General features: G+C 28.6%; 1 protein-coding gene across 2 annotated transcripts in view; it reads left to right on the forward strand.

The window, feature by feature from the left end:
* Positions 1-16932, forward strand: part of Tk (Tachykinin) — a 62531-nt gene extending 45599 nt beyond the window's left edge. For both annotated transcript variants that reach the window (XM_089222823.1, XM_089222824.1), the window contains exons 2-3: positions 14520-15054; positions 16644-16932. In XM_089222823.1, the coding sequence (XP_089078949.1) occupies positions 14544-15054; positions 16644-16693 (561 nt within the window). In that variant the 5' untranslated portion in view covers positions 14520-14543 and the 3' untranslated portion in view covers positions 16694-16932. The remainder of the gene's footprint in view (positions 1-14519; positions 15055-16643) is intronic.
* The last annotated feature ends 8603 nt before the right edge of the window (positions 16933-25535 follow it).

The following is a 25535-nucleotide window of genomic DNA, read 5'->3' on the forward strand; positions in this document are numbered from 1 at the left end:
ATGCAGACATGATTTATACACAAATAAATGAAATGGTTTGTTTTGTTTTTCGTAACGATCAAAATTTTAAAAATTTATAATTTATAATCTTTTATTTTGAATTCAGCGTTTCTTAATATTTTTTCATCGTCAATCTAACATTTTTTAGTACCCATTTTTTTATCGTCAAACCCCTGTGTTCTTTCAATTGTTTTAAGATTTCATTTAAAAATAATAAAAAAAAAAAGCGGGTAAATGGGTGTCGCTCTGCTGTACATTAGGAGGTGGGGTGGACCTCTGACTAGGTAGGTTAAATTTGAATGCAGTAATAGGTATCATTGTATACGAAAAACGATTCTGAACGGAGACGGTTTATCTGTCTAGGATAAATTATAGATTATTAAAAATGCTCAAATCTTAGATTTAAAAAGAAAATTATTTATGAATTTCTAGCTTAAAATAATTTGCGAATTTTTGTGATTTTTACGTATGTTTTCAAAATTAAAATTTAAATGCTTGTAAAAAAAAAAATGTGACTATGCATTTCTTTTATTTTTCAACTGCTATTGTAAAAATATTAAAGGAGCCTTGTATAAATTTTCAAAACTTAGATTTAAAAAGAAAAACTTTTATGAATTTCTATCTAAGATAATTTGAAAATTGCCGTAATTTTTACGTATTAAGTCAATATTTGAACTTCAAATGCTAATAAAAAAAAATTGTCCTTATGTATTTTTATAATTTTTTAATTACTATAAGAATAACTTATGAGGAACTTTGTATTAAATTTTCAATTATTTTGATAGTGCCAAAAAAATTTTAACGACACTTCAAAAACAATTTTTCAGAAAAATTGAAAATTTTAGTTGTCTATAAATACCTCAAAAAAGTCAAAATATTTTGAAAAATAAATCATGTAAAGAAAATTCAAATCTAAATAACTGGTAAAATTTTCAAGTATCTACGACTCATACTTTTTGAATAATAACAAATGTTTTAAATCGTTTGAGGATAAATCGTTATCGTTACGCTATTTCGTAAAAATTTAAAATTCAAACGCACTTAAAATTTGTCCTATAATGATGCTTCGAGTTTTCATTATAGCTACTTGAAGGAAAACTTAGTGTTGTATTTTTAATCCTTAGTTATAAACACAAACATTTTTATGATTTTTCAACTTCAAAATTACTTGCAAATTTTCGCGTTTTCGACAGATTTCGTAAAAATTTGGACTTTTTTGATCATCCACAACTTTTTTACCGACACTTCAAAAAAATCGAAAATTTCAGTGGTCTAAAAATAACTCAAAAATAGTCAAAAAAATTTGAAAATTAAACTGTATATATATATCACTGACATAAACATTTGGTTAAAGTTTCAAGTATTTATAGTAATTAGTTTTTGAATTACAACCATATAAAAAAATCGATTTAGTCGAAAACTGGTTTTGCATAAAAATTCCCATTTTTCTGTCCATTTTTTTTGAAAACTGTTGGAAAATGTTTACTTTTGACCTTTATAATGCATCAAGGATATTCACTTTTACATCGGAAACCACCCCCCAATGTTTGAAATTGAAGTATTATTTCGACTAGTTATGCTGTACACAGACACACAAAAAAAAAACACATCATTGTAAAATCAATACATTCATCACTTCGTTCAGAATCTAAAATAATAATAACAATAATAACAAATTATTTCAAATAATAATAATAATAATAATATCACTCCACTCAGTTTTTTCAATATAAGGTTTGATATATATATATATTTAACTTATAGGCTATGGTTATAATAATTAGGAAAACACACAATTTTAAATACTATATTATATCATGGGTAACTTATAAAAACAAATAATAAAAATAATATTATGGTAAACGAAGAGATAAATATTATTATGTATAGCGTGCACTACGAAGCATTATATTGTTTATTCGAAATTTTTTTGTTGTGAAAATCACTTTTTAATATTTTTTTTTACCTTGGTTATGTATTTTTATAATGTTATAATATTACATAGTTTTTCAAACAAAAAACACAATGACATTCTTAAACATTTATCGCGTGTAAATAAAAATGCGCATAACTTAAATCAAAAGTTTTTAATAACAACAAGCTTCGCGTTACCTAGCAAGTTTTTATTACGATATCAAACCATTGGAACTTGTGTCGCAAGTTAAGTGTTCGTTTTTCACGCACAACATGCGTTAATAATAATATGTCGTTATGAATAAATTGTTGGTCCAAAACCAATATCTGTAGTGTATATAACGTGTTATCGTGAAAAATACATTTTTGTTCAATGCAGAGTTGTGTTATTGTTTATTATTTATTATGTTCTATATATGTACTTACACGCCAATCTACCTTGAATGCTCCTATATGATATAAATATAACAGTATTTTTAAACCAATGTTTATTATATCAATAAATATCCAGAAATATAAATAAATAATGTTCACACATTATTTATAACATGCTGTGTGTTCTAAAGTTTTACTTTGAAAAATTGAGAACTCAGGTATTTGCATTTTTTCGAACCTTTTTTTTATATTATGAAGGTTTATGAAAAAAATATTATTTCTATAGGTAACATAGAATGTTTGAATTTTATTGAAAAAAGTTTGTTTCTTTAATAGAATAATGCAATATAATATGTCGCCTCATTAATTGTTTCTCACAAATAGTTAAAAACAAAAATCGGAATAATTGCTCGATATCGTAGATTTATTTTTTATAAAAGTTTTTTTAGATTTATTTATTCACTTTGTGCCTTAAAACATAATGTATATTTAAATACGTTTGACTAATTCAAAACCTCACTTCTAACTATGCGTATAGTACTCAGCGCTCGTTATAGTGTAAATATAAAAAAAATTGTTTCATGTTGATCTATCAAATTTTCAAATCTGTATTTACAATTACATATTTACTCGACATTTAATTTTTCACTGCATAATAAGCGTACTTTTTTTGATTTAATATAATATCATTAAATGATTTTACCATAATGTGTGTTTTTTTTTTATTTAGGTATTTATTTATTTTTATTTTTTGTGTCTGTCATCACGTTTTGGGGCAGTAAAAATGCTTCAATTTTTTACTTCAGTACCTCGTTCGATCAGAAAGTGAATCTAGTTGGTACTTTGGGAGGTCAAAAGTAAAAAATTCTTATATACTTTTCTAAATAATGGAGAAAAACAAACTAAAAATTAAGAGAAAAACAGGAAATTTTACGCACACTAATTTTTCGATAAAATCGATTTTGGTTTTTGATGTAACTTTAAAACGAATGGCCGTAGATACATGAAATTTTCACCGAATATTTATATGAGAATATTCTATCCACCATGTAATTTTCAAAAAATTTCGACTTAAGTTGAACTATTCATAGGCATTTGAAATTTTCAATCATTATTAGTTTTTTTTAAATTAATATCGATAAAAATGTATTTGTTAGGCAGAAAAGCTTGAAAATTTAATACAAGGCTCTTAACATATTGTTACAATAGCAGTTGAAAAATAAAATAAATTCATTGTCACAATTTTTTTTTATAAGCATTCAAAGTTTGAATTTTGACAAAATACGTAAAAATCACGAAAATTCACAAATTATTTTTAGCTAGAAATTCATAAAAAATTTTATTTTTAAATCTAAGATTTCAAAATTTAATAAAAGATTCCTTACAAGTTTTTCAATCTTTATCACAAATAAAAATTGCACCGGAAATTCAAATTAAATTTTGATGAGCATTTGAAATTTAAATTTTTACAACATTGGATTTTCACTTTTAGCGATTTCCTTATTTTGGTGTAACTCTAAAACAAATGACCGCAGATACTTGAAATCTTCACTGAATGTTTATATAGGAATTTCATATATTCGATAAAATTTTCAAAATATTTAGATTTGTTTTGAGCTGTTTACTGACATTTTAATTTTTCAACTTTTTTAGTTTTTTTTTCTAAAAATATCGATAAAAATTTATTTGTTCGGTAGAAAAACTTTAAAATTTAGTACAAGGCTTCTAACACATTTTAACAATAGCAGTTGAAAAATAAAATAAATTCATAGTCACAATTTTTTTTTTACAAGGATTCAAAGTATGAATTTTGACAACATACGTAAAAATCACGAAAATTCATATATTATTTTATGCTAGAAATTCATAAAAAATGTTCCTTTTATATCTAAGATTTGAAAATTTAATATATAGCTCCTATCGTATTTTTACAATAGCAATTGAAAAATAAAAGAAATGCGTAGTCACAATTTTTTTTTACAAGCATTCAAAGTTTGAATTTTGACAATATATGTAAAAATCACGAAAATTTGCAAATTATTTCAAACTAGAAATTCATAAAAAATCTTCTTTTTAAATCTAAGATTTGAAAATTTTTAATAATCTATAATATATCCTAGACAGATAAACCGTCTTCGCTCAGAATCGTTTTTCGTATACAATGATATAGTATCATTGGATTCAAATTTAATTCCATCCATTACAGTAATCCACTTGTAACCTACTGTACAGCAGAGCGACATCCACGACTTACCCGCCTTTTTATTGTTAATTGTGTAAGTCAACTTTATTATACAATAAGTTGATAATGTGATTTTATGTTCTTTATTTAGGTACGCGTATTATATTTTCTTTTATGTTCTACTACAGTCCATGCGTAAAATAGTACATTAGTTGACACGTAATATCTTACATTCAACAGTATTTAACTGTCCGTTTTTAATAAATAAATAAATGTATCCTATATAGTTGAATTAATGGGTAGATAACACTTAAATAGCGAAATAAAATATTAAATTTGTCTTGACCTATTAACTCCAACTTCGAAATTTAAAAATGTATAACTTCAGATTTATTATTTCTGTAGAACTGTAGCGTAGCACACGTTAGTGTAATTCCGTCCTACCTCTATAGTTGGTTTTAGTCTGCCTGTAGGACATATTCGTATAATTCGAAAGAAATTGGAATTTGTTGCCCTAATTGTATATGTACCTATTCGCATACAATTCTAACAAGAAAAGTTGCTCAATTTAAGAACACTGAATTCGTTTATTACCTGTTCAATATTCGTCGCTATAACTTATTTTCAATGTTTGAAAGTTACTCATCGTTTTTTTTAGATTCTGAACGAAGTGATGAATGTATTGATTTTACGATGATGTGTGTATTTTTTTTTGTGTCTGTGTACAGCAAAACTAGTCAAAATAATGCTTCGATTTCAAACTTTGGGGGTGGTTTCCGATGCAAAAGTACACTAACTACACTAATTGATTAACCATGCCTTATGCAAAATGCGACTTAATTGAAAAATAAAATATTTGTTTCAAAATAGAATATATGACAATATTTAAATATATTATATCCTAGACTGACAAATCATCTCCGTTCAGAATCGTTTTTCGTATACAATGATACCTATCATTGCATTTAAATTTAATCCCATCCATTACAGTAACCTATACTGTACAGCAGAGCGACATCCACGACTTACCAGCTTTTTTTTTTCTTACTATTTTGATATGTTATTAAATTTATCGTCAGGGGAAATCTAGTTGAAATATCATAAATAGTTGAAATCTTTGATTTAAATCAATATTCGACTATTAAACATTGTTAATTTAACGACTTAATGACCTTTTATAAAATTAATGCGTTTCTTGTTAAGTAATATTTGTTTGTTATTGAGTTTATAGAAACATAAGCATAAAGTGCCTTTATTAATTTATAATCACAGTAGGTATATACGATTATATTATTATAGCATCAAGTTTATTTTGTTTAGAAATATTAATTTAATTTTTTTTTTTTTTTGTTAGTGGAAATTCAATTTAAAACCTACCCTTTTATTAGTTTTAATAATGTGGTTTTAATAAGCGGTTCGGGTTTAATTTTTTCACGCTTTTTATAAGCAAACACTTTTTTAGATTATTATTTCCCAACAGTAATTTATAAGACAAATCAATAATTATATATTTATTATTTTAAACGGTTTTTATATTTGATCACATTTAGTTTTTTTTCAATAGTCTTATTAAAATTGTATGTTTCTTTTTTTCTCGTATTTTTTTCTTTCTTTATATTTATTATTCCAGTGTTTTTCGACTGTAAAGCATTTCAATCGCGTGCAAAGCCCGACCACGGCGGGTAGTAAATCGTTTTTGTTTCCGTATGGTTATTTTTTTGCCCCGCTCGTTTTACTCGCCTAACGTTAATTGTGCAATGACAAGCGTGTGGCTTTTAGAAACCAGCAAACTCCATGCCCAAAACAGAGGAAATTATGAACGTCCATTTGTGTGGTTGTAATGGATATCTGTGTGGTTTTTGGAAAGAGAGTATTTTCGTCCAGACCGTTTATGCGTTAGCTTTTCACGGTTAGGGAGTCGGCAATATGGCTCTGGGGTAGGTTGAATGTGGGTGTAGCGCAATCGTGAATTAATAGTTAGCAGCCTGAAGTTTTTATTTATCGTGACCGTGAATCACGTAATTTAGAATGCACGCTCTCAGAGTGAAACATTGTAGGCCAAGGATGATCCCCTTGAATTTAGCGCCCCCGAGTGTGAAATAATTTTCTCCTCCAGATTGCTTTATTTTTTTTTTAACAACTTTGATCTTTACATTTTGTTGATATCTTCGAAATTGCCATTTTTATGATGGTCGAATATTTTTTTTTTATGTAATAAATCTATGGACCATTTATCTTTCAGTCGGATTGGGCTACCTGTGATGACAAGAGATAACAAATTCATGATGAGAGAATTTGAATGAGTAGATAGACAACCTCGTATGAAGTTTTCAATAGGAACATTTAGCTTGGTCACGAATAGTTTTTATGTTATTTTACAAACTTAAAAATAAATGCGCATTATTTCGATTTTATGGATATTATTATTCAGTACTGTTTCAATCTTATTTTTTTTTGACTATCGAATGATTAGTAATACATTAATACTAATAATTAATAATATATAAGTTTCCGTGACAGTATTATAGATAAATGTTATAGCGAAAACGTGAAAACGAATTTTTAACACAATTTACAATAATTTATTATATAACCATATGCATAAAAAATAACAAACTTGTAACTTTTTTTTCTAATCCGGACTATCGCAATCAGATTATAAAATGTATTTCAAAAGTGAAATAATCAAAACATTTTAAACATAATAAATTACGAATTAAAAATAAAGTACAAAGTTAATAAAATGAAAGTAGATTAATTATATATACCGAAATAATAAATAAAATAGTTTTAAAAAGTAATTAAAATCGTGAATTAATTTTTTATGACTTTTAATTGTATATATATATGAAATAAGTAATAAAAACAAATTGCAGTTAATGCTGAAATATATTAAAATATTAACGTAGAGTACATTTCAAAATGTGTCAATATTGTTTACATGAAACATTTTGATTTGCACAGAATACTTCAAAACTTGTTTGTAAGTAGATCATCAAACACATTTCGTCGCATGCCAATGTATTTTCGTGAAATAATATAAATTCAGCTCAACTATTGGAATTAAATCAAACTATTGTAGTTGTCCTTCATTGATATATATTTTCTATATACGATTAAAAATTTGATTCCCCAGACAACGCTTTATGCTTTTGAACAGTTTATTACAAGTTTTAAAATTTAATTCGAAGTCCGATAAGTGATGCTTAAATGTTCAAATAACCTAAACAAGTGAACTATTATACATACATACTAATGGGGGAAATTTCTGTTAGTTCGACATTTCATTTTATCAATTTTGTTTATTTGATTCCTTTGTGCAGAAAACGATGACGTTCTCCGAAATTTATTGTTAACGTTTTAAGACTTAAAGATATCGGTCGAGTTTCTTAGGTTAGAAAATGTTTGGTCTTTAAAACATAGTTATAATAATAATTTTGAAATACATATGTAGTAATATTGTTATGTTTGAAGAAGTTTCATTAAGTAACTTGATGATTTAAATACTTATTTAATTAATATAATAATTAAAACAATTTATGATTTGACTAAAATGTCATAACTCATCTCCAAAAATATATTTATTTTTTGTAGGTACTAATTTTTAATTTGTTCATTAAAATATTATTATTAAATCAGTAAAGCATTCTTTACATACAGTGTATATTGTGACCATAGACGTTAAATCGGCGAAATCACGTACGACCACAATAAATTTTTGCAATCATAAAACATTAAATTGGCTTTAGATATAGATACAGTTATATTGTTTCATAAAACATATCTAACTTAAATTTACTACAGTACATTTTTATCATTCGTTATATTTATTTGATTCATTCACTTTGTATTTAAAATTCTATAAATGTTTGATTTCAAAAGATAAAATTGTTTAACCTTTCCGCATTATCTTCTTTCAATATAGTTTAATCACAATAAAATGTCTCTTAAAATCGATTTTACGCGGAAATTTTTTTCCCTATCATCTGAACTCGGTAGAAAAATATTTCAAATAAATATAAAGGTCAGCTTTTTATTATTTTCATTGTGTTTATAAACGTAGATTTATTAATAAACCATACAATAAATGGGTACTTTAAGCAGACTACAATGAAAATATATGTTTCACTTTGAAATATCGTAATACGTATTTCTAGGAGTTTTAGAGAAAAGCTAGGTAATTTTAAATTTTCATAGTCAAATATCAAAAACCCATTTCTAATCATTAAAGTTTGATTATAATAAATGTATTATTTGAGTGATGAATGTATAATTATAGCGAAATATTCCAAATAATAAAAAATAAAAATGAATGTGAATCAAATAAAACGTTTAATTATTTAAAATTGTATGATGTACCCACGGCATACATTTAAAGTATAGCGAATCGATTAAATATTGTATAATAATTGCGGGATAAAATTAAGTTTGGTCTAAAGTATTACAGCAGTTGAAATAATGAAAAGCAGTGCAATTTTTTTATAGAAATTGTTTAATTAGTAAAATGAATCAGTTATATTAATTACCATGTAGAGGTAATTAATAACTTAATAGAATGAGCACTAATGACTATGTAAATTATTCATTGATGGAATTCACGTTATGTGTGGAATGTTCAAGTTCAAACACTTCTCTAGACGTGTCTGTAAATTTGACGATCATTATAAGGATTAATTCATCAATTACGGTTTATTTATAGAGAATTCGTGTAATAACTATGTGTTATTTTTTTTCAAATTTGGATTTAAAACAAGCCAACTCTTTGATCTCATCAAACTGTTGCCCACTTAATTACAAACTTACACACTCTGTTGTGTACTGCTCTTACCTATTGAATTTCTTGACATTTTCGTTGGTTCAATGAACTACAATTAGTTGATAGAAATTGCAGTGTATTCAAAACGTAATCATATTTTCTATGATAAATAACACAGACTATGTAATTATATATCTGAATAATATGTGAGTACGTCGAAATAATTACGCGTGTCGATAATTATAATTACAATTAGTTAGGTAAAAATAGTAACAAAAATGATTGATTTTTTAAATTTTTCAAATATAATTCTTGTTGTTAACAATTCTTTTCAACATATTTATACAAAACGAAATACTTACATACTACATAGACATCATTATATCATGACGTTTAAAGAATAGTATAGATCCATATACATACCATAGTTACAGGGTGTTTATCTATCGATAATATTCAAATAAATCGGTAATATAAATGACTTGGAAACATATTAAATTTATTTTAATTTTAAAATAGTTACGTTTGTTTGGATAAGTTGACATCTAAACAAAAATATTATTCGCGATGAGAAATATTTTCGAATCATACAAATCAATCTCAACATGAGTAGTTATAAAACGAAATCCTATAATGCAGCTCTTTGTCCAAGAAATCTCTTATATATGAAAAAAAGTTAATTATACTAAATCTACCAAGAAAATATATATAATGATAAAAATATGAAAAACTCCATCATGGTTTCCGCTCTAGAAAATATATGCACGTGTGCATTAATAAAACGTTAATACTCAGTGGTTATACAAAATAATAAAATTATTGAACATAGTAATATATTGACATTACAAATTACAGTAACTATTTAAACATTTTATAAAATGTATAAAAGGCTTTCGTTTGAGCAACATTATATTTCGTCTCAACCACCAAGAGGTGTTTGTTTAAAGCAATGTATATAAACATACTTTATTAATACAATACCACCCGTTTAAATACGAATTTTTCTTTGTATTTTTTGAAAGCGAAATTTTTTATATTTATGTTAATACTTTGAACAAATATTGGTAAATCATTAAATTTAGAGTCCCTCGCTAATACTACTGTAGCTCCGGAACACCTGGTACATAATATTTATTTTTATTTTTTTTTTTTTTTCGTCAATATGGCCAGGTCAACGGAGTCAAATGGTACAGGCTTTAAGTACATAATATTATTTACCTATATATCCTAGTTGGTCAAGTTCGGACGTTCCATACTGATAAATTGATGGTAAAAGTGTAATCCATCCGTAGCCGATCGGATATAGCGGCATACTCACCAGTGTGCTCGTCTGTTATAAATTAAAATTAATAGTGAAATAAAAACATACATCATACATTTTAAAAATATACGAGAGGATAAAATATTAAATATTATCCAGAAAAAACTATTGACAGTGTAATTAGATTGCCTACCCAAGACGCCGTCTATCAAAACTGTATTATTGCATCAAAGAAAACGCTATGATGATAGCCGTAAAAAAAAAGCTGTAAACGAAAAAACCAAAAATATGCCAAGGTCACGTGATTATATTATGCGCTTTTATGTTGATTGAGGAACGTTTCATGTTACTTGTAAATTTCTTTTGGACTGACGTTTTAATCGAAATATAATCGTTTGACGGTTGACTCCTTCAGAGTTCGTGTTTAGGTACTGTGTTGTCTCCAAATAGCTCGAACCGATATATCGTGTAGTCGAAAAGGTTCAAAAAAAAATAAAAGAATAATTATAGAAAAATAACTACGTAAATACCTACGTGTAAGTAGCATTTTTCAATGCAAGCTTCGTGAAATGTTTTTATCTAACTTCTCCCAGAGTGGCGATTCGTATAATACCGTCGTTGGCCATTAATCAGAACCGTTAGGAATATATTTGTTCAGATCCGACAGAGGCCAACTCGATTAACATCCATGACTAATTTCGAGGTACGGTAAAAAAAAAAAAAAAATAAAAAAACCCATTCCTATGATATTTATACTTCCGTACAGAGCGCCGTATCGTACCCATGGCGGTGTACCCTCCCGCCTCCCACCACCACCACCACCACCCCCATCATCATCTGCCACCATATCTTTTACGTGTACAATGAATTTCTCCATTTCGCCCGTTCAGCTCTTATAAACGGTCCAGCAGGGAATAGCATCACGTACAACCGTACAGGACGGCCTGCGTATAGCATTACAGTGCTGATAACACTCCTTGCACACATCTCGTCGTTACACTGACAAGGGTCGTAAAACAAAAAACGCATACAAATTTAATTTAATTTACCATACACGTGTATATATGTATATAGCGTTTTTCTTTTGTTTTAGCATTTTTTGAGGCAAAAAATTTATGCACATATACTCCATGTACGTCTACCGTGGCCAGTGGCATATTATTTTAACATACAAATTTCGTGGCACTATCCCCCCCCCACCACTGAAGTCACCACTAGGACTGCATTTTGGTTTCACATTGCTTAAAATATGCTCTGACCGTGGCTATCAATGCCGCTATATATAAACCTATTTTCAAATTATTGAGATCTAATTTTTTGCAATATTTAATAATCAAATATTTAAATTATAATATTTTATAATATTACTATGAATTATGAAATATGGATAATTTAACGTATCAATGAGATATTCCCGACTGCAAATAACTGGTTGATACTGTTGCTTGTTTGACCATTTTATTACATTACATTTCCATCGTTGGCTGTTCACGAAAATCGACTGCAATTCCTTTTAGATCGATTATTATTATATTATTATTATTTTATTATATTATTACATTATATAATATAAGTATTATGCCAATTAATGAAAATGAAAAAAACACTAACATTATTGAAAGCATTGCTTTTTATGAAATATTATTTTAACAAAGAATTACAATCGCTATATAAAGAAGAAGAGAATACTCGTATATTAATTTAGAAATATACTAAATAAGTAAAAAAAAAAGTATGTGAGTGTGTGTGTGTGTGTGTGTGTGTGTGTGTGTGTGTGTGTGTGTGTGTGTGTGTGTGTGTGTGTGTGTGTGTGTGTGTGTGTGTGTGTGTGTGTGTGTGTGTGTGTGTGTGTGTGTGTGTGTGTGTGTGTGTGTGTGTGTGTGTGTGTGTGTGTGTGTGTGTGTGTGTGTGTGTGTGTGTGTGTGTGTGTGTGTGTGTGTGTGTGTGTGTGTGTGTGTGTGTGTGTGTGTGTGTGTGTGTGTGTGTGTGTGTGTGTGTGTGTGTGTGTGTGTGTGTGTGTGTGTGTGTGTGTGTGTGTGTGTGTGTGTGTGTGTGTGTGTGTGTGTGTGTGTGTGTGTGTGTGTGTGTGTGTGTGTGTGTGTGTGTGTGTGTGTGTGTATACAATTAATATAATAACACACAGACATAACCTAAACATTGCAACTGTAACGCTACAGTAGTAACAACATTACAACTAAATATTATAATACCATCGTGCATCACCATGTTATAAATTTACAATTAATTTTCACTATAATTTTGAAATCAGAAGATATACAACCAACGCTTTTAATATTATGATATGGGCAACTGTAAGTAATTATTTTTGATCAACGTTTATGCAAATAAACATTTCTATAAAATGTCGTCCTGTGCTAATCAAATACATTGCACATTATAGTGAAACATAGTTATCTTAGGTTGAATAGACAAATCTCTAGGTACTTATTAGTTATGAGTATTTAATTGTTAATAAGGCGGCTCAACAATATAAAACGTTTCATATTTTTCTATATACTATTAAGTTATAGTAGAATAAACTAGAAATATAATATTGTATATTTTCATCAATGGCCGTGGTTTTAAAAATGCAAATCTTTTCATTTTCTACCATTAGTTTTGATAAATGTAGTTTTAATATTTCTTAATTTTTCAAAAATTTTATTCAAATAATGAAATTACTTATCGGGTAAATAAAATTAAAAAAATACTTATTGATAGTTATCGTATAATTTCATTTATGTTGAAAAACATTTTTGTTATTAGTGTTTTTAACTCGAATATCATAAGTGAATGCTGACCAGATTCATAAATTATTTTTTTAAATATTATTTTTAATCCGACTAAGTGGTTCAGTAGCTTACCGTTTAGCATTGAGATGGAATATTGAATTATTGCTATTCATAATGCGTAAATGACTAATTTTAGATTCTGAGCAGAATGTATTGATTTCACAGTGATGTGTTTTTTAAATTTAATATGTGAATCCAGGTGACCTTGGCCTACGTTTAAAGCGTAGCTTTTACCGTTACTTACTAGTGCTTGCTCACGCCATGAAGTAGGTAGGTACTATTATTGAATATAGTTTCTTCAATCGAACCAACCAAGCTCTTTATTAGGCTTATTGTTAAAATATTTTTACAGATTGTACAAATTAAAATGAATATACAAAAAATAAATAATTATCTGAATCAATAAAAAAAAAAAATTTAGAACAGGCATCTGTGATAGGCAGTAGGTACCCTCAACTGAATTTAATTATATTTCTAGCATCAAAATCTGGAATTTTTAAAGTTTATCCTCTTTAGGGACCCATCTATAGACAGGATAATTTACCATTCATTTATTTATGTACACAAGAGCTATTTAGTTGAGCAAACGTCTATAAAAATTAAATTCTTAAATTTTATTATTTTAATGTTTGAAACGGTTATTATTTTCATAGTTAATAATTTGGAATATGACATTTTTATTTTTGTCTCACCATCGCTGGTGCATCCTGATATGTAACAAATCAATCTTTACACAACGACTTACTAATAGAAACAGTAAATGTACTTTCAAAACGCCATTATAAGTCTCACTGAATAAAACTGTCAACGAACATTAACCCCTTGATTCAAAAAATGTTCTCAAATTTTATCCCTGACCAACTTCCACCAGACTGAAAAGAAACTAGAATATTACTCTGACAAAACAAACATAGAACCACACAATCACCTTTTCTACACCTATAGATAAGTAATTCAATCTAAGAAACTTTTACAAGGGGTGCAGGTGTTGCTTGTGGGTGACTTCCCCTATCAAGTGACCCATTTTATGTTTCATATAATATAATATTATTGTTATCGCAATGACTTATTGTACAAATTATGTGTATTATATATATTGTCTTTTTCTCCATTTTCAATTAAAAAAAAAAATTCGTCCGACTCTTTTTAACTTGTGAATTTTGCCAAAAAGGTTGCCGACCACTGAATTATAAAAATACAAATAAATGAATAATTGTCATTAAAATTCTCGGTGCACAGGAGGCGTACAGCAGAGCCCGATAAATGCCACACAAAATCAACGTGGGCCTCGTGGCGCTGGCCGCTCTGACGGCGGCCGTGTTGGCCGACCCGTCGGTGGACCGGCGGGCCAGCATGGGGTTCATGGGCATGCGGGGCAAAAAAGACCGAGACCAGGGTAGTGGTGGCGGAGGAAGTGGTGCCGACGAGACTTCCACCGCGGTCGACCTGGACAAGCGGACCCTGGTGTTCCGGCACCCGATGTTCGAGGGTGGTACCGGCTTCGGCGGTGGTCCGGCGGAGGGCTTCAAGCGGGCCAGCATGGGGTTCATGGGCATGCGCGGCAAGAAGGACTACTACAGCAACAACAAGGGCTCGGCGGCCGGGTTCTTCGGCATGCGTGGCAAGAAGGTTCCGTCCGCGAACGCGTTCTACGGCGTCCGCGGCAAGAAGTGGCCGGACCACGAGGACACCGTGGACGCGGATGTCCAAGGATCTCCGATATACATCCTGTACAGGATCATCGACGAACTCAAGTCAGAACTATCTGACCGGGGTGAGCGTTTTATTTTTACGACAACGACACTAATATGTATTTACTGACCACAACGGCAACGTCGGTTTACTCGATACGATTTATGGATGAGGCGTGAGTAAGGTTCGAGACAGAACAAAAAATTAACCGAAATTAATTATACTTAATTTTAAATAAATTTACGATAAAACTGAATTAATAATGTTTTTCAATTTACTTAAACATCACGTCACTACAATATTATACACAACAAAATCCTTACATTTTGCATTATCAATGCAATATTTAAAATGAATATGGTTATTACGAAAATGCGATAAATTAATCGGTTCTGTCTTTATAAGGATTACAATCCCACTTGAACACTTATATCTAGTAGAATGATAGTAATACGAGTATATTGAATACTTAACTGTTATTGAGTATTATCCCTTGACAAGTGGCACTTGTAGGCGATTTAGACGTTAACTGGTTTTATGCCATGCTGTATATTGAGTAGTGTTTCTCAATCTGTGTGCAGTGAAATTCCATGGACAATATTAATAATACTAATTGTTATTGGTATAAACATTTTACGGGCAGTTTAATGTATTTCATATTTTATTAGAATGTGATTTAACTAGAGTTTCTCTATAACCTAGACAAACACACAATTTCAAACTAAGTAATTTACTAAGTGGATTGGAAGTTTGGACACTTTGATTCAAAATCTTACACGCTTGGCAATTTGGGTGCAAATAGACAACGTTTGGACACATAAAAATATAACATAAAATATATATTATTGGATATGGAATCATAATTTTTCCTAGAAAAGCAGAGAATGATTGGGTACTCATAAACAAGATACGTTTTGGTACAATAAAACGAACATGATTTATAGGTACATAATATAATATTCACATACTATTAACGACTAAGCTACAAAAAAAACTGTATAGATTTTTTGGTATGATACATAACGATCAACGTATTTTTAAATTAAAGTTCCAAAAAGTTTTTGTCGGAAAATATTATTAACTATTTATAATACCGACCTCTTATTGACATCTTTTGGGTGACGATAATATAATATAATATATACCTAATAGTTAATAATTTACTAATACGCTTTTTTTTAAGCCCTCGAGAAATCAAGATTTTTCTTGTAGGTTTTTGTCCCTATATAGGTTGTATTACATATTATCATCTTAATCATTTAACACTAACTAATTAATTTTGGATGAGTGCAATATAATATATATATATACATCTATTGAAGTTTACCAGTCTATATAAACATAGGTAGGTGCAATTTTTATAAACTTAAATCATGAGGTCTGTCGGAATTTTTAGCTTCACAAACAAAATATTGCTCAATGTACATAACAAAACACACTGCATATGACAAATTTATTAAAAACACGCACTTAACGCGTGCTGGTCCCAAAATAATATTTGATTGTTTCCCTATTGTTGTTCGAATGTATACTCACTTAAATCCGTACGTGCCTTACATTTTTTTTTTTTTTACAAATTTTATGATTAAAAACTTAATATTGTTGGTCGGCCGATTTTTAACATACGTATAATAATGTCGATTGTTATTTATTATGCATTTATTGTTTCAGAGCGAACTTTGGTGGCGGCTAAATTCTTCGACGAAAAAGAAATACGTTAAATTTTGATTAATTTATTTTTAATAAGATTACCGTAGCATGAAATTAATACCTACTATATAAAATATGATTTTTGCTATTTAACATTGTTTAAGATGACTTATTTAGTAGTTAATATCTATGACGTTAAATAAACATTTTATTGATTGTATAAAGGAACTACATAATAACTAATTTATTTGTCTACATTATGTTATTACATTAGATAATTATATTATATTATATTGTTTACAACTATTAATTCCACGTTTTATTCTATCCATTTAATTTATCATCTGAAGGAAAAAACACAAATATTATGAATTATCGTGTGAAAAATAAATTCATTGATGTTAGTCACACCCGCTCGGTGAATCATTAATCTTTCTTCACATTCTTTTTTACTTACTTGACGTATTATTCAGATACAGTATATATATAAAAAAAAAAAAAAAACATGATCATTAGTCACCACTATAATAATAACAATTGAATTCAGTAAAAATATTGATGAAAACAATTTTCAGCTGAAAATAATAGCCAACGATCGGTTTCATAATATTTGCGATTGTGGACTCGCGAACTTGACCAAACTATTATGTTTAATTCACAATACACATGCTTAAATTATCTTAAAAAAGATTGTTGTTGGAAATATAAATTATAATTGGCTCTGAAACTAGGATGACCTTTTCAATACCCATCGGGATGTTTCTCACAGTGTGAAAGGAATATTTAGAAAATTGTAATTTGTAATTTTATTATTAAAGTTTCATGATAAAAATCTATCAGGTCACAATCTAATATATAAAAATCTCGTATAATATATATATATATATTATATACCTCTGCAGGAAACAGGAAGATCAGTTCTAGCTCAGTTTTAGTATTGTGCATGATTTAATATAAGTTAGCGCTACACTGGAGTTTTTGAAAACGACAAGAAGACACGGAAATATCTGCATGGTTTTAGCTTTATCTGCAGGTATATAATTTCAAAACGAAATTCAAACAACCTTACTCGTAAGTGTAGATCAGAAAATTAAAAAAAAAAAAAAAAAAAAAACAATGTTATTAAAAATGCTTCTGTCCAATCCTACATGTGTGGGTGTTCCGTTTAAAGCCGTGACCTGTTATCAGAAAAACTAAAAACGACGCTACGCGGCCGCGGCGTGCGTCACAGTGAATAATGTGCACAACAAATCGACATAAACTCGTGTTTACCGGTCAATTCAATGTGGGTAGTGTATTATTATAGGGACTTTAACGGGGTTCACGCGTTGGTGTCGGATCTCAGTAGTGCGGTTGACGAAGCACGGCAATAAAATTATTGTGGAGAACAATATCAACAACAATAATAATTCAATTCACAAGGAAGCTGTATATGTATAGAGTGATCAGCGAAAGACTACGACTACGTTGAGATATTTAAATAAATTATATTATATGTTACTGTAGTTTTGATATAAAATTGACAGTCGGTTATGCCCTGTACCTGTTTGATATTTGTGTAGCTATCATACACTTTGTGTGTCATCTGTCCGAATGAATATAATTATTATATTCTTAGTACAGTCAGAGCCGGGTTAAGGTGCAATGCCGCCATGGAGTAAAACATTTTTTCCATTTTTTTTCACGAAATAAATGTATAGGCCCCCAGGGAGTTATTTTCATCGAGAGCTACACTATAAATCTATATATATAAAAATGTATAACAATTCATCAATTGAGAATGGCTGAACCGATTTCGCTCACTCTTTTTTTGTTTGGTCGTAATTGCCAGGAGAAGGTTCTTACGGATGAAAAATTTGAGAAAGTTATCGGGTTAGAGAAATATGATGAGGGTGTGATGAAATTAAAGTGGCGCCATCTGCCCAGTAAAAAATAAAATAAATAATAATAATATGTTTTGGTAGTCAAAGGCAACCATTTAAACAAACAAGTGCTATCGAGAGCAGCTGGACTTATTTTTAGGAAGGACATTTTTGTTTATTTATAAATGGTTGCTTTAGTGATGGTTATTACTGATGGTTATATATGTTTATGATGTTAGTCCTATATACATTCTTAAACAGCTGGACCGATTGCAACAAAATTTGGTACAGGATTTTATTAGACATATGGGCAGAAGATATGGTAAGTTAGAAAGTGTTATGCCTAATTGAATTGAATATTTAAATTGTCAACATTATATTGAAAAAACGGAGATAATTACATAATGATATACGGATTTGAATATCGTTGTAACATTATAATATATTTTAACCACTATCTATCATTATGTATAAAAACATACTAATAGCATCATCACATGAAATGAATTTAACACACAATATGAACTATGGACCATAAAAGAGATAGAATTTTTAACAGGCTACGAAGTGCACGGGTTCAGCTAGTAAATTATAATATTATATAGATACATTTTTAAGCTATTAAAAAATATGCTAAATTAAATAGTAAATATTATGACCAACAAGCTTCCGGAGAAACTCAATATTTTAATCGTACTCTACATAGGTAGTGAGTTTAAAAAAAAAAATAGTAACAATACATAATATATTCCAATTGTATATGATGCCACGTGGGTAAGCAAGGGTAAGCATCATACCTAGGCTCAACATTTAAATCATAGCATATGTTTTTGTTGAACGGCATTCAGGAAAACAAAATCATGGTAGTCGCATTCGATGGGTAGGCGACAAACAGATAGAACGTGGCGATAAGTCACCCACCTGTCACACGGCCTCAAACGGTGAAGACGAGTCGTTTAAATTACGATCGAGCAACAGGTAGGTACTAACTGCTCATTCTATTGTTACTTATTCTATGATTACTACTTCATGTTGTTCAAATGTATTTATTTATTTATTTTTTTTTTTTATTTATATTAAGTTTCGGCGTCAAAGGCCATTGGCGTTGGTTTACAATAGGTTACATAATATATATATACAATTATTTACAGGTTATATACAATTTATAAGCTTGGACTTAATTATAAATGTTATCAAATTATTAATATTGTTTGGGTGTAGGGCTTCTGATAAAATGTTGGATACCTACACCAGCTTCCCGTTTGTTTCGTATATGCGGCATTCGGATATGATGTGTTTAATTGTGAGAGGAATACCACAACTGGCACAAATGGGAGGGTCTTCCTTTTTCATCAGATATTGGTGTGTTAACCATGTGTGTCCTATTCGCATTCTGTTTATTGCGGTTTCTATTTTCCTTGAGGAGTACGACGGATAGGGCCATGGATGTGTGGAATTTTTAATTTCATATAATTTAAATGTATTTATTATTATGAATTGTTTTGTGCTATTGGACTCCGAACGAGTAAAAAAAAAATAATTAAATAATCGTTTTCGGTCTACTGAACCTCTACGGACGTACAATACTATAATGTATATAATATACTAACTGCGTTATAAAATAATTGTATTTTCCCGCAGTAATATATTAATTTATTAGCGAATAACTACAGTAGGTGTTATAAATTCAAGGCTTGAAATCTTTTTAAAATACTTACCAAAAAAAATGCATGGGTTATATTAAAATTTAATGTTTTCAATGATAGTCAAAATGTATATTTAAAAAAAAAAATAATATATACATTAAAATAATAATCGTTTTATAACAATTTTTATACATAAGTCGATTTAAAATTTAAAAAAAGCGGGTAAGTCGTGGATGTCGCTCTGCTGTACTGTAGGTTACTGTAATGGATGGGATTAAATTTGAATGCAATGATAGGTATCATTGTATACGAAAAACGATTCTGAACGGAGATGATTTGTCAGTCTAGGATATATTATATTTAAATATTGTCATATATTATTATATTTTGAGACAAATAAATTATTTTTCAATTAGGACGCATTTTGAATAGGGCATGGTTAATCAATTAGTGTAGTTATCATGTAGTTATCATAATTCATAAATCATAATATACCTTATATTATCATAGATATACGAATACCTGGTTTGAGGATAAATCGTTATCATTACGCGATTTCATAAAAATTTAAAACTCAAACGCTCAAAACATTTTTCCTATAATGACGCTTCAAATTTTCTCTATAGCTATTTGAAGCAAAACTTAGTGTTAAATTTTATAACCTTAGATATAAATACAAACAATATTATGAGTTTTGAACTACAAAATAATTTGCATATATTCATGGTTTTGACGAATTTTTGTCAATATTTGAAATTCAAATGCTAATAAAAATTTAATTTGAATTTCCGGTGGACATTTTTTTTTGTGATAAAGATTGAAAATTTTTAAAGGAATCTTGTATTAAATTTTGAAATCTTAGATTTAAAAAGAAAATTTTTTATGAATTTCTAGCTTAAAACAATTTGCGAATTTTTGTGATTATTACGTATTATGTCAAAATTCAAAATTTGAATGCTTATAGTGTCTATGAATTTATTTTATTTTTCAACTGCTATTGTAACAATAAATTAAGAGCCTTGTATTAAATCTTCAATATTTTCTACCCAAAAAATAAATTTTTATCGATATTAATTTAAAAAAAACTAATAATGATCGAAAATTGCATATACCTATGAGGCTATGAATAGTACAACATAAGTCAAAAGTTTTTGAAAATTTCATGGCGGATAGAATATACTTATAAAAACATTCGGTGAAAATTTCATGTATCAATGGTCATTTGTTTTAAAGTTACATCAATAATCAAAATCGATTTTGTCGAAAACTTATTGTGCGTAAAATTTCCCGTTTTTTCCTTAATTTTTAGTTTTTTTATCCCGATTATTTAGAAAAATATATAAAAATTTTTTACTTTTGACCACCAAAGTACCAACTAGATTCACTTTTTGATCGAATCAGGTACTGAAGTCAAAAATCGAAGCACTTTTACTCACCCAAAACGAGATGACAGATACAAAAAAAATATATTCATGGTTTTGACGAATTTTTGTCAATATTTGAACTTCAAATGCTAATAGACAAAAATTGTGACTATGTATTCTTAACATTTTTTAATCACTATAAAGAAAATGCCAATCTAAATAACTGGTAAACTTTTCAAGTATCTACGACTTATACTTTTTGAATAATAACAAATATTTAAAATCGTTTCAGGATAAATTGTTATCGATACGCTTTTTCGTAAATATTTAAAATTCAAACGCACTTAAAATTTTTCCTATAGTGATGCTTCGAGTTTCCTCTATAGCTACTAGAAGGAAAACTTAGTGTTGTATTTTTAATCCTTAGTTATAAACGAAAAAAATTTTATGATTTTTCAACTTCAAAATTACTTACAAATTTTCGCGTTTTCGACAGATTTCGTCTAACGCTTATTAAAAAAAATTGTGACTTACGATTTTTAATTTTTTTTAGCTATAATAAGAAAAAGAAAAACAAGGAACCTTGTATTAAATTTTAAAGTTTTTATGGTCGTCCAACATTTTTTTACCGACACTTCAAAAAAAAATTCTCAAAAAAATTGAAAATTTCAGTGGTCTATAAACTATAAATAACTCAAAAAAGTCAAACATTTTTGAAAATTAAACTGTATATAGATAACACTAACATAAAATTTGGTGAAAATTTCAAGTATTTGCAGTGATTAGTTTTTGAATTACAACCATATAAAAAAATCGATTTGGTCGAAAACTGATTTTGCGTAAAAATTCCCGTTTTTCTGTCATTTTTTTTTTTGTTTTTCTCGATTTTTTTAAAAACTGTTGGAAAATGTTTACTTTTGACCTGTATAACGCACCAGGGATATTCAATTTCCCATCGGAAACCACCCCCAAGGTTTGAAATTTAAGCATTATTTCGACTAGTTATGCTGTATACACAGACACAAAAAAAAAACACACATTATTGTAAAATCGTTCAGAATCTAAAATAAATAGTCGATATGAAATTCAACAAATTGACGATAGGTGTATAATATTTTTCAGTTATAGCTAATATAAGTAATAACTAATAACTATAAGTAGTACAAAATATTTTGTTTTCTTAGGCCCATTCCACAGCTTACGTGACGACAAATATGATGAAACACACAAACTAGGTATTTGACAGATTTCTCGTAAATAGAACAATTTTCAAACAAATCGTAAACATATGCTACATATTATAATATATGTACTTTAAGTAAAATTCATATAAATGCCTACTTTGAATGTTAAAATATGTAATCTTAAATTAAATTAAACACTAAAAAACGTGTTTAATAAATACACTTTTCAAAATAATCATGTTACTTTTCATGATCCGGATATAACGAAGTTTAGTTATAACTATGGGCTGGAATTATATTCTTTTGCATATATTTTTTGAGGCTATGCAGTCAGGTGGGGGTTCGAAATCTTTAAAAATCGTGAGACCGGTTAATTAATGGCAAAAGTTTTTTTAGCACATTTGAGAATATTTCAAGATAAAAGAATATTTCGTACAATAAAGTATATTTGAGGATATCTATATGTTTAATAAATTTTCCCGTAACTTCAGTAAAGTTGACGTCGAACGTTCATTTAGCACGTATAAAAACATATTAACAGACTATGGTACAAATATGACACCAGAACACATGGAGCGAAATATAGTTGTTAACTGTTCTCAAAAATTTTCGTAATTAAGAATACCTTATTGTTATTAACATAATTTAATCAATTTTTTTTAGCATGTATTATTTTGCTTATTATTTGCATATTATTTTTCATCATATTCTTATTTATATCAGTTTTTTTAAATATTATTTTGCATATAAATGAATATTTTTATTTCAAGAGAATATATTAATAAAAAAGCATATTTTTCGTATATTTTATTGTGATTTTTAAAGAATATTTTGAACTTTTTTAAAGAATATTAGCATCTTATTTTGACTATTCTAAAAGAATATAATCCCGGCACCTATAGTTAAAACGTTCAGATTCCCTAGGTCCCCAAAAGATGAATTTGACTGTATTATATTTATATATTATCGCTGTAATTGTATATAACGACGCGTTGCATCAGTGTAATCGGTCTATTTACTTACTCTATACTTTATACATTTACAATTTCGATTGACAAAAATCTAAAAACACGTTTAACAAAATACAATTTCATAAAATATGACCGATTTTGATTCAAAACGGGTGAAAATCCAAAAAAAAAAAAAAACACTAAAAACTAAAAAATTGCAAAATAAGCAAAAAATAACAGAATAAAATTTTTAATTTGTGTTCTTTGTATCATAAAAGGCATTTTAAGCTTACTCTGCTATTTCTTAAGCATCTCATAAGAAATATGCAAATACTATAAAATCCCAATTCTGCTTATTTATTGACATTAACCTTTAAATTTAAATCAGACAAAAACAAATCTTGATAACTGACAGTGAAATAATTATATAATCGAAAATGTACGGTTTCAAGCTCTGATTTTAATATGACGATATTATCTATATGATTTTATCATGAAGTTTCAGCTAGGTGCATTATTTTTATTTGTTTTATATGTTCTCGAATAAATGTTATGACCCGAGTTACATTTTATCGTACTATACATATACATATACAGATTTGGACATTTGGTAATGTGAAATTTTTTACAATCGTACGAGGTGAACATTTTAAGTTTTTATTATTAAATTATTAATATTGTTTGTCATTTATTATTAGGTAGGTACCAAGAAATATCGTCGATCTCTGCAGTATTTACTGTTCCTTGAAAATTTCATCAGAGTTAAAGCTATAAAATGGTTGACATTATCGCATCGTAGATAATCTATACACATTTTTTTTAACGAAATTTCGAAAGTTAATAATATAAAGGTCGATTATTAGTACAAATACATTTGGCTTTCAAAACAGACTGTTCGAATAGATTGACAATAATTCAACACCAAAGACCGTTCGAAACGAAAGTTATATCCATCCCGAAGAGGATTTGTGAACATTCATGAAAATGGATGGAGACCAAGCCCTACTATTTGTAAAATTTCGGACTGCACACTTAATTTTATTGCGATTTAAACGAAAATTTCATTATCGTGATTGAAATACAATTTTATAGTATTTTTTTATTTTGGATATACAATAATAGTTTAATAATGCAATTAAATAAAACAACAAAATTCAGGAAATACTCTGCATATTTCCTATACGCTGTTTATATGGTATAATATTTAATTTTTGTTTTGTATATACCGTTTTCAGCGGTCTTTGAACGACGTTCAAATCGTAGAGCACACTTGTACGTAATGCATACAAATACGTCCTGGTGAAGACTTGACGCGTAAAACTATAAGATGTGTGCGTGATGTATGGCTTAAAAAATATTTTGCGCACGACTGTTTGAAAATAGACACTTAAACTGTAGTTGTCTGCGTGAGGTACACGCAAGATCTACACGGAAAATAGCTGGTACGAGCGCTGATGAAATATTTAAAACAATAATAAAATATTTTCTGGTCGAGGGTATAGTTTTCCCGCCCTCGGTAGTTTTTCGATCTCATACATAATACACTCATCATCAAATCGCCGTAATTTAAGTAGGTATGAGTTGGTACTCTCCGTCGTTGGTGATGGTCGAGCAGAGACATAAAAATAACCTCTCTTTCACGGTAGAAATACGTGTTTGAAATATTGATTTTCGCTATATTTTTATCTGTCTTCCGGCAGCGATCGCGTCGAGTTTACCTAAATACGAATTGAACATAAAACTATACAATATAATATACACTGAAGTTGCGTCGCTAATTAAAAATTGGACTACATTAATACTTGCACGCCCGAAAAAAACAAACCCGATATGACGCTCAAAAATGATTTCGATATATTTATAGGTACATAATATGTGATAGGTCGTTTCGAATTTTACGATTAACG

This window comes from Diuraphis noxia, unplaced genomic scaffold (genome assembly GCF_037042655.1).
Source record: "Diuraphis noxia isolate RWA-SAM2 unplaced genomic scaffold, SU_Dnox_SAM2 contig0003, whole genome shotgun sequence".
Lineage (NCBI taxonomy): Eukaryota > Metazoa > Arthropoda > Insecta > Hemiptera > Aphididae > Diuraphis > Diuraphis noxia.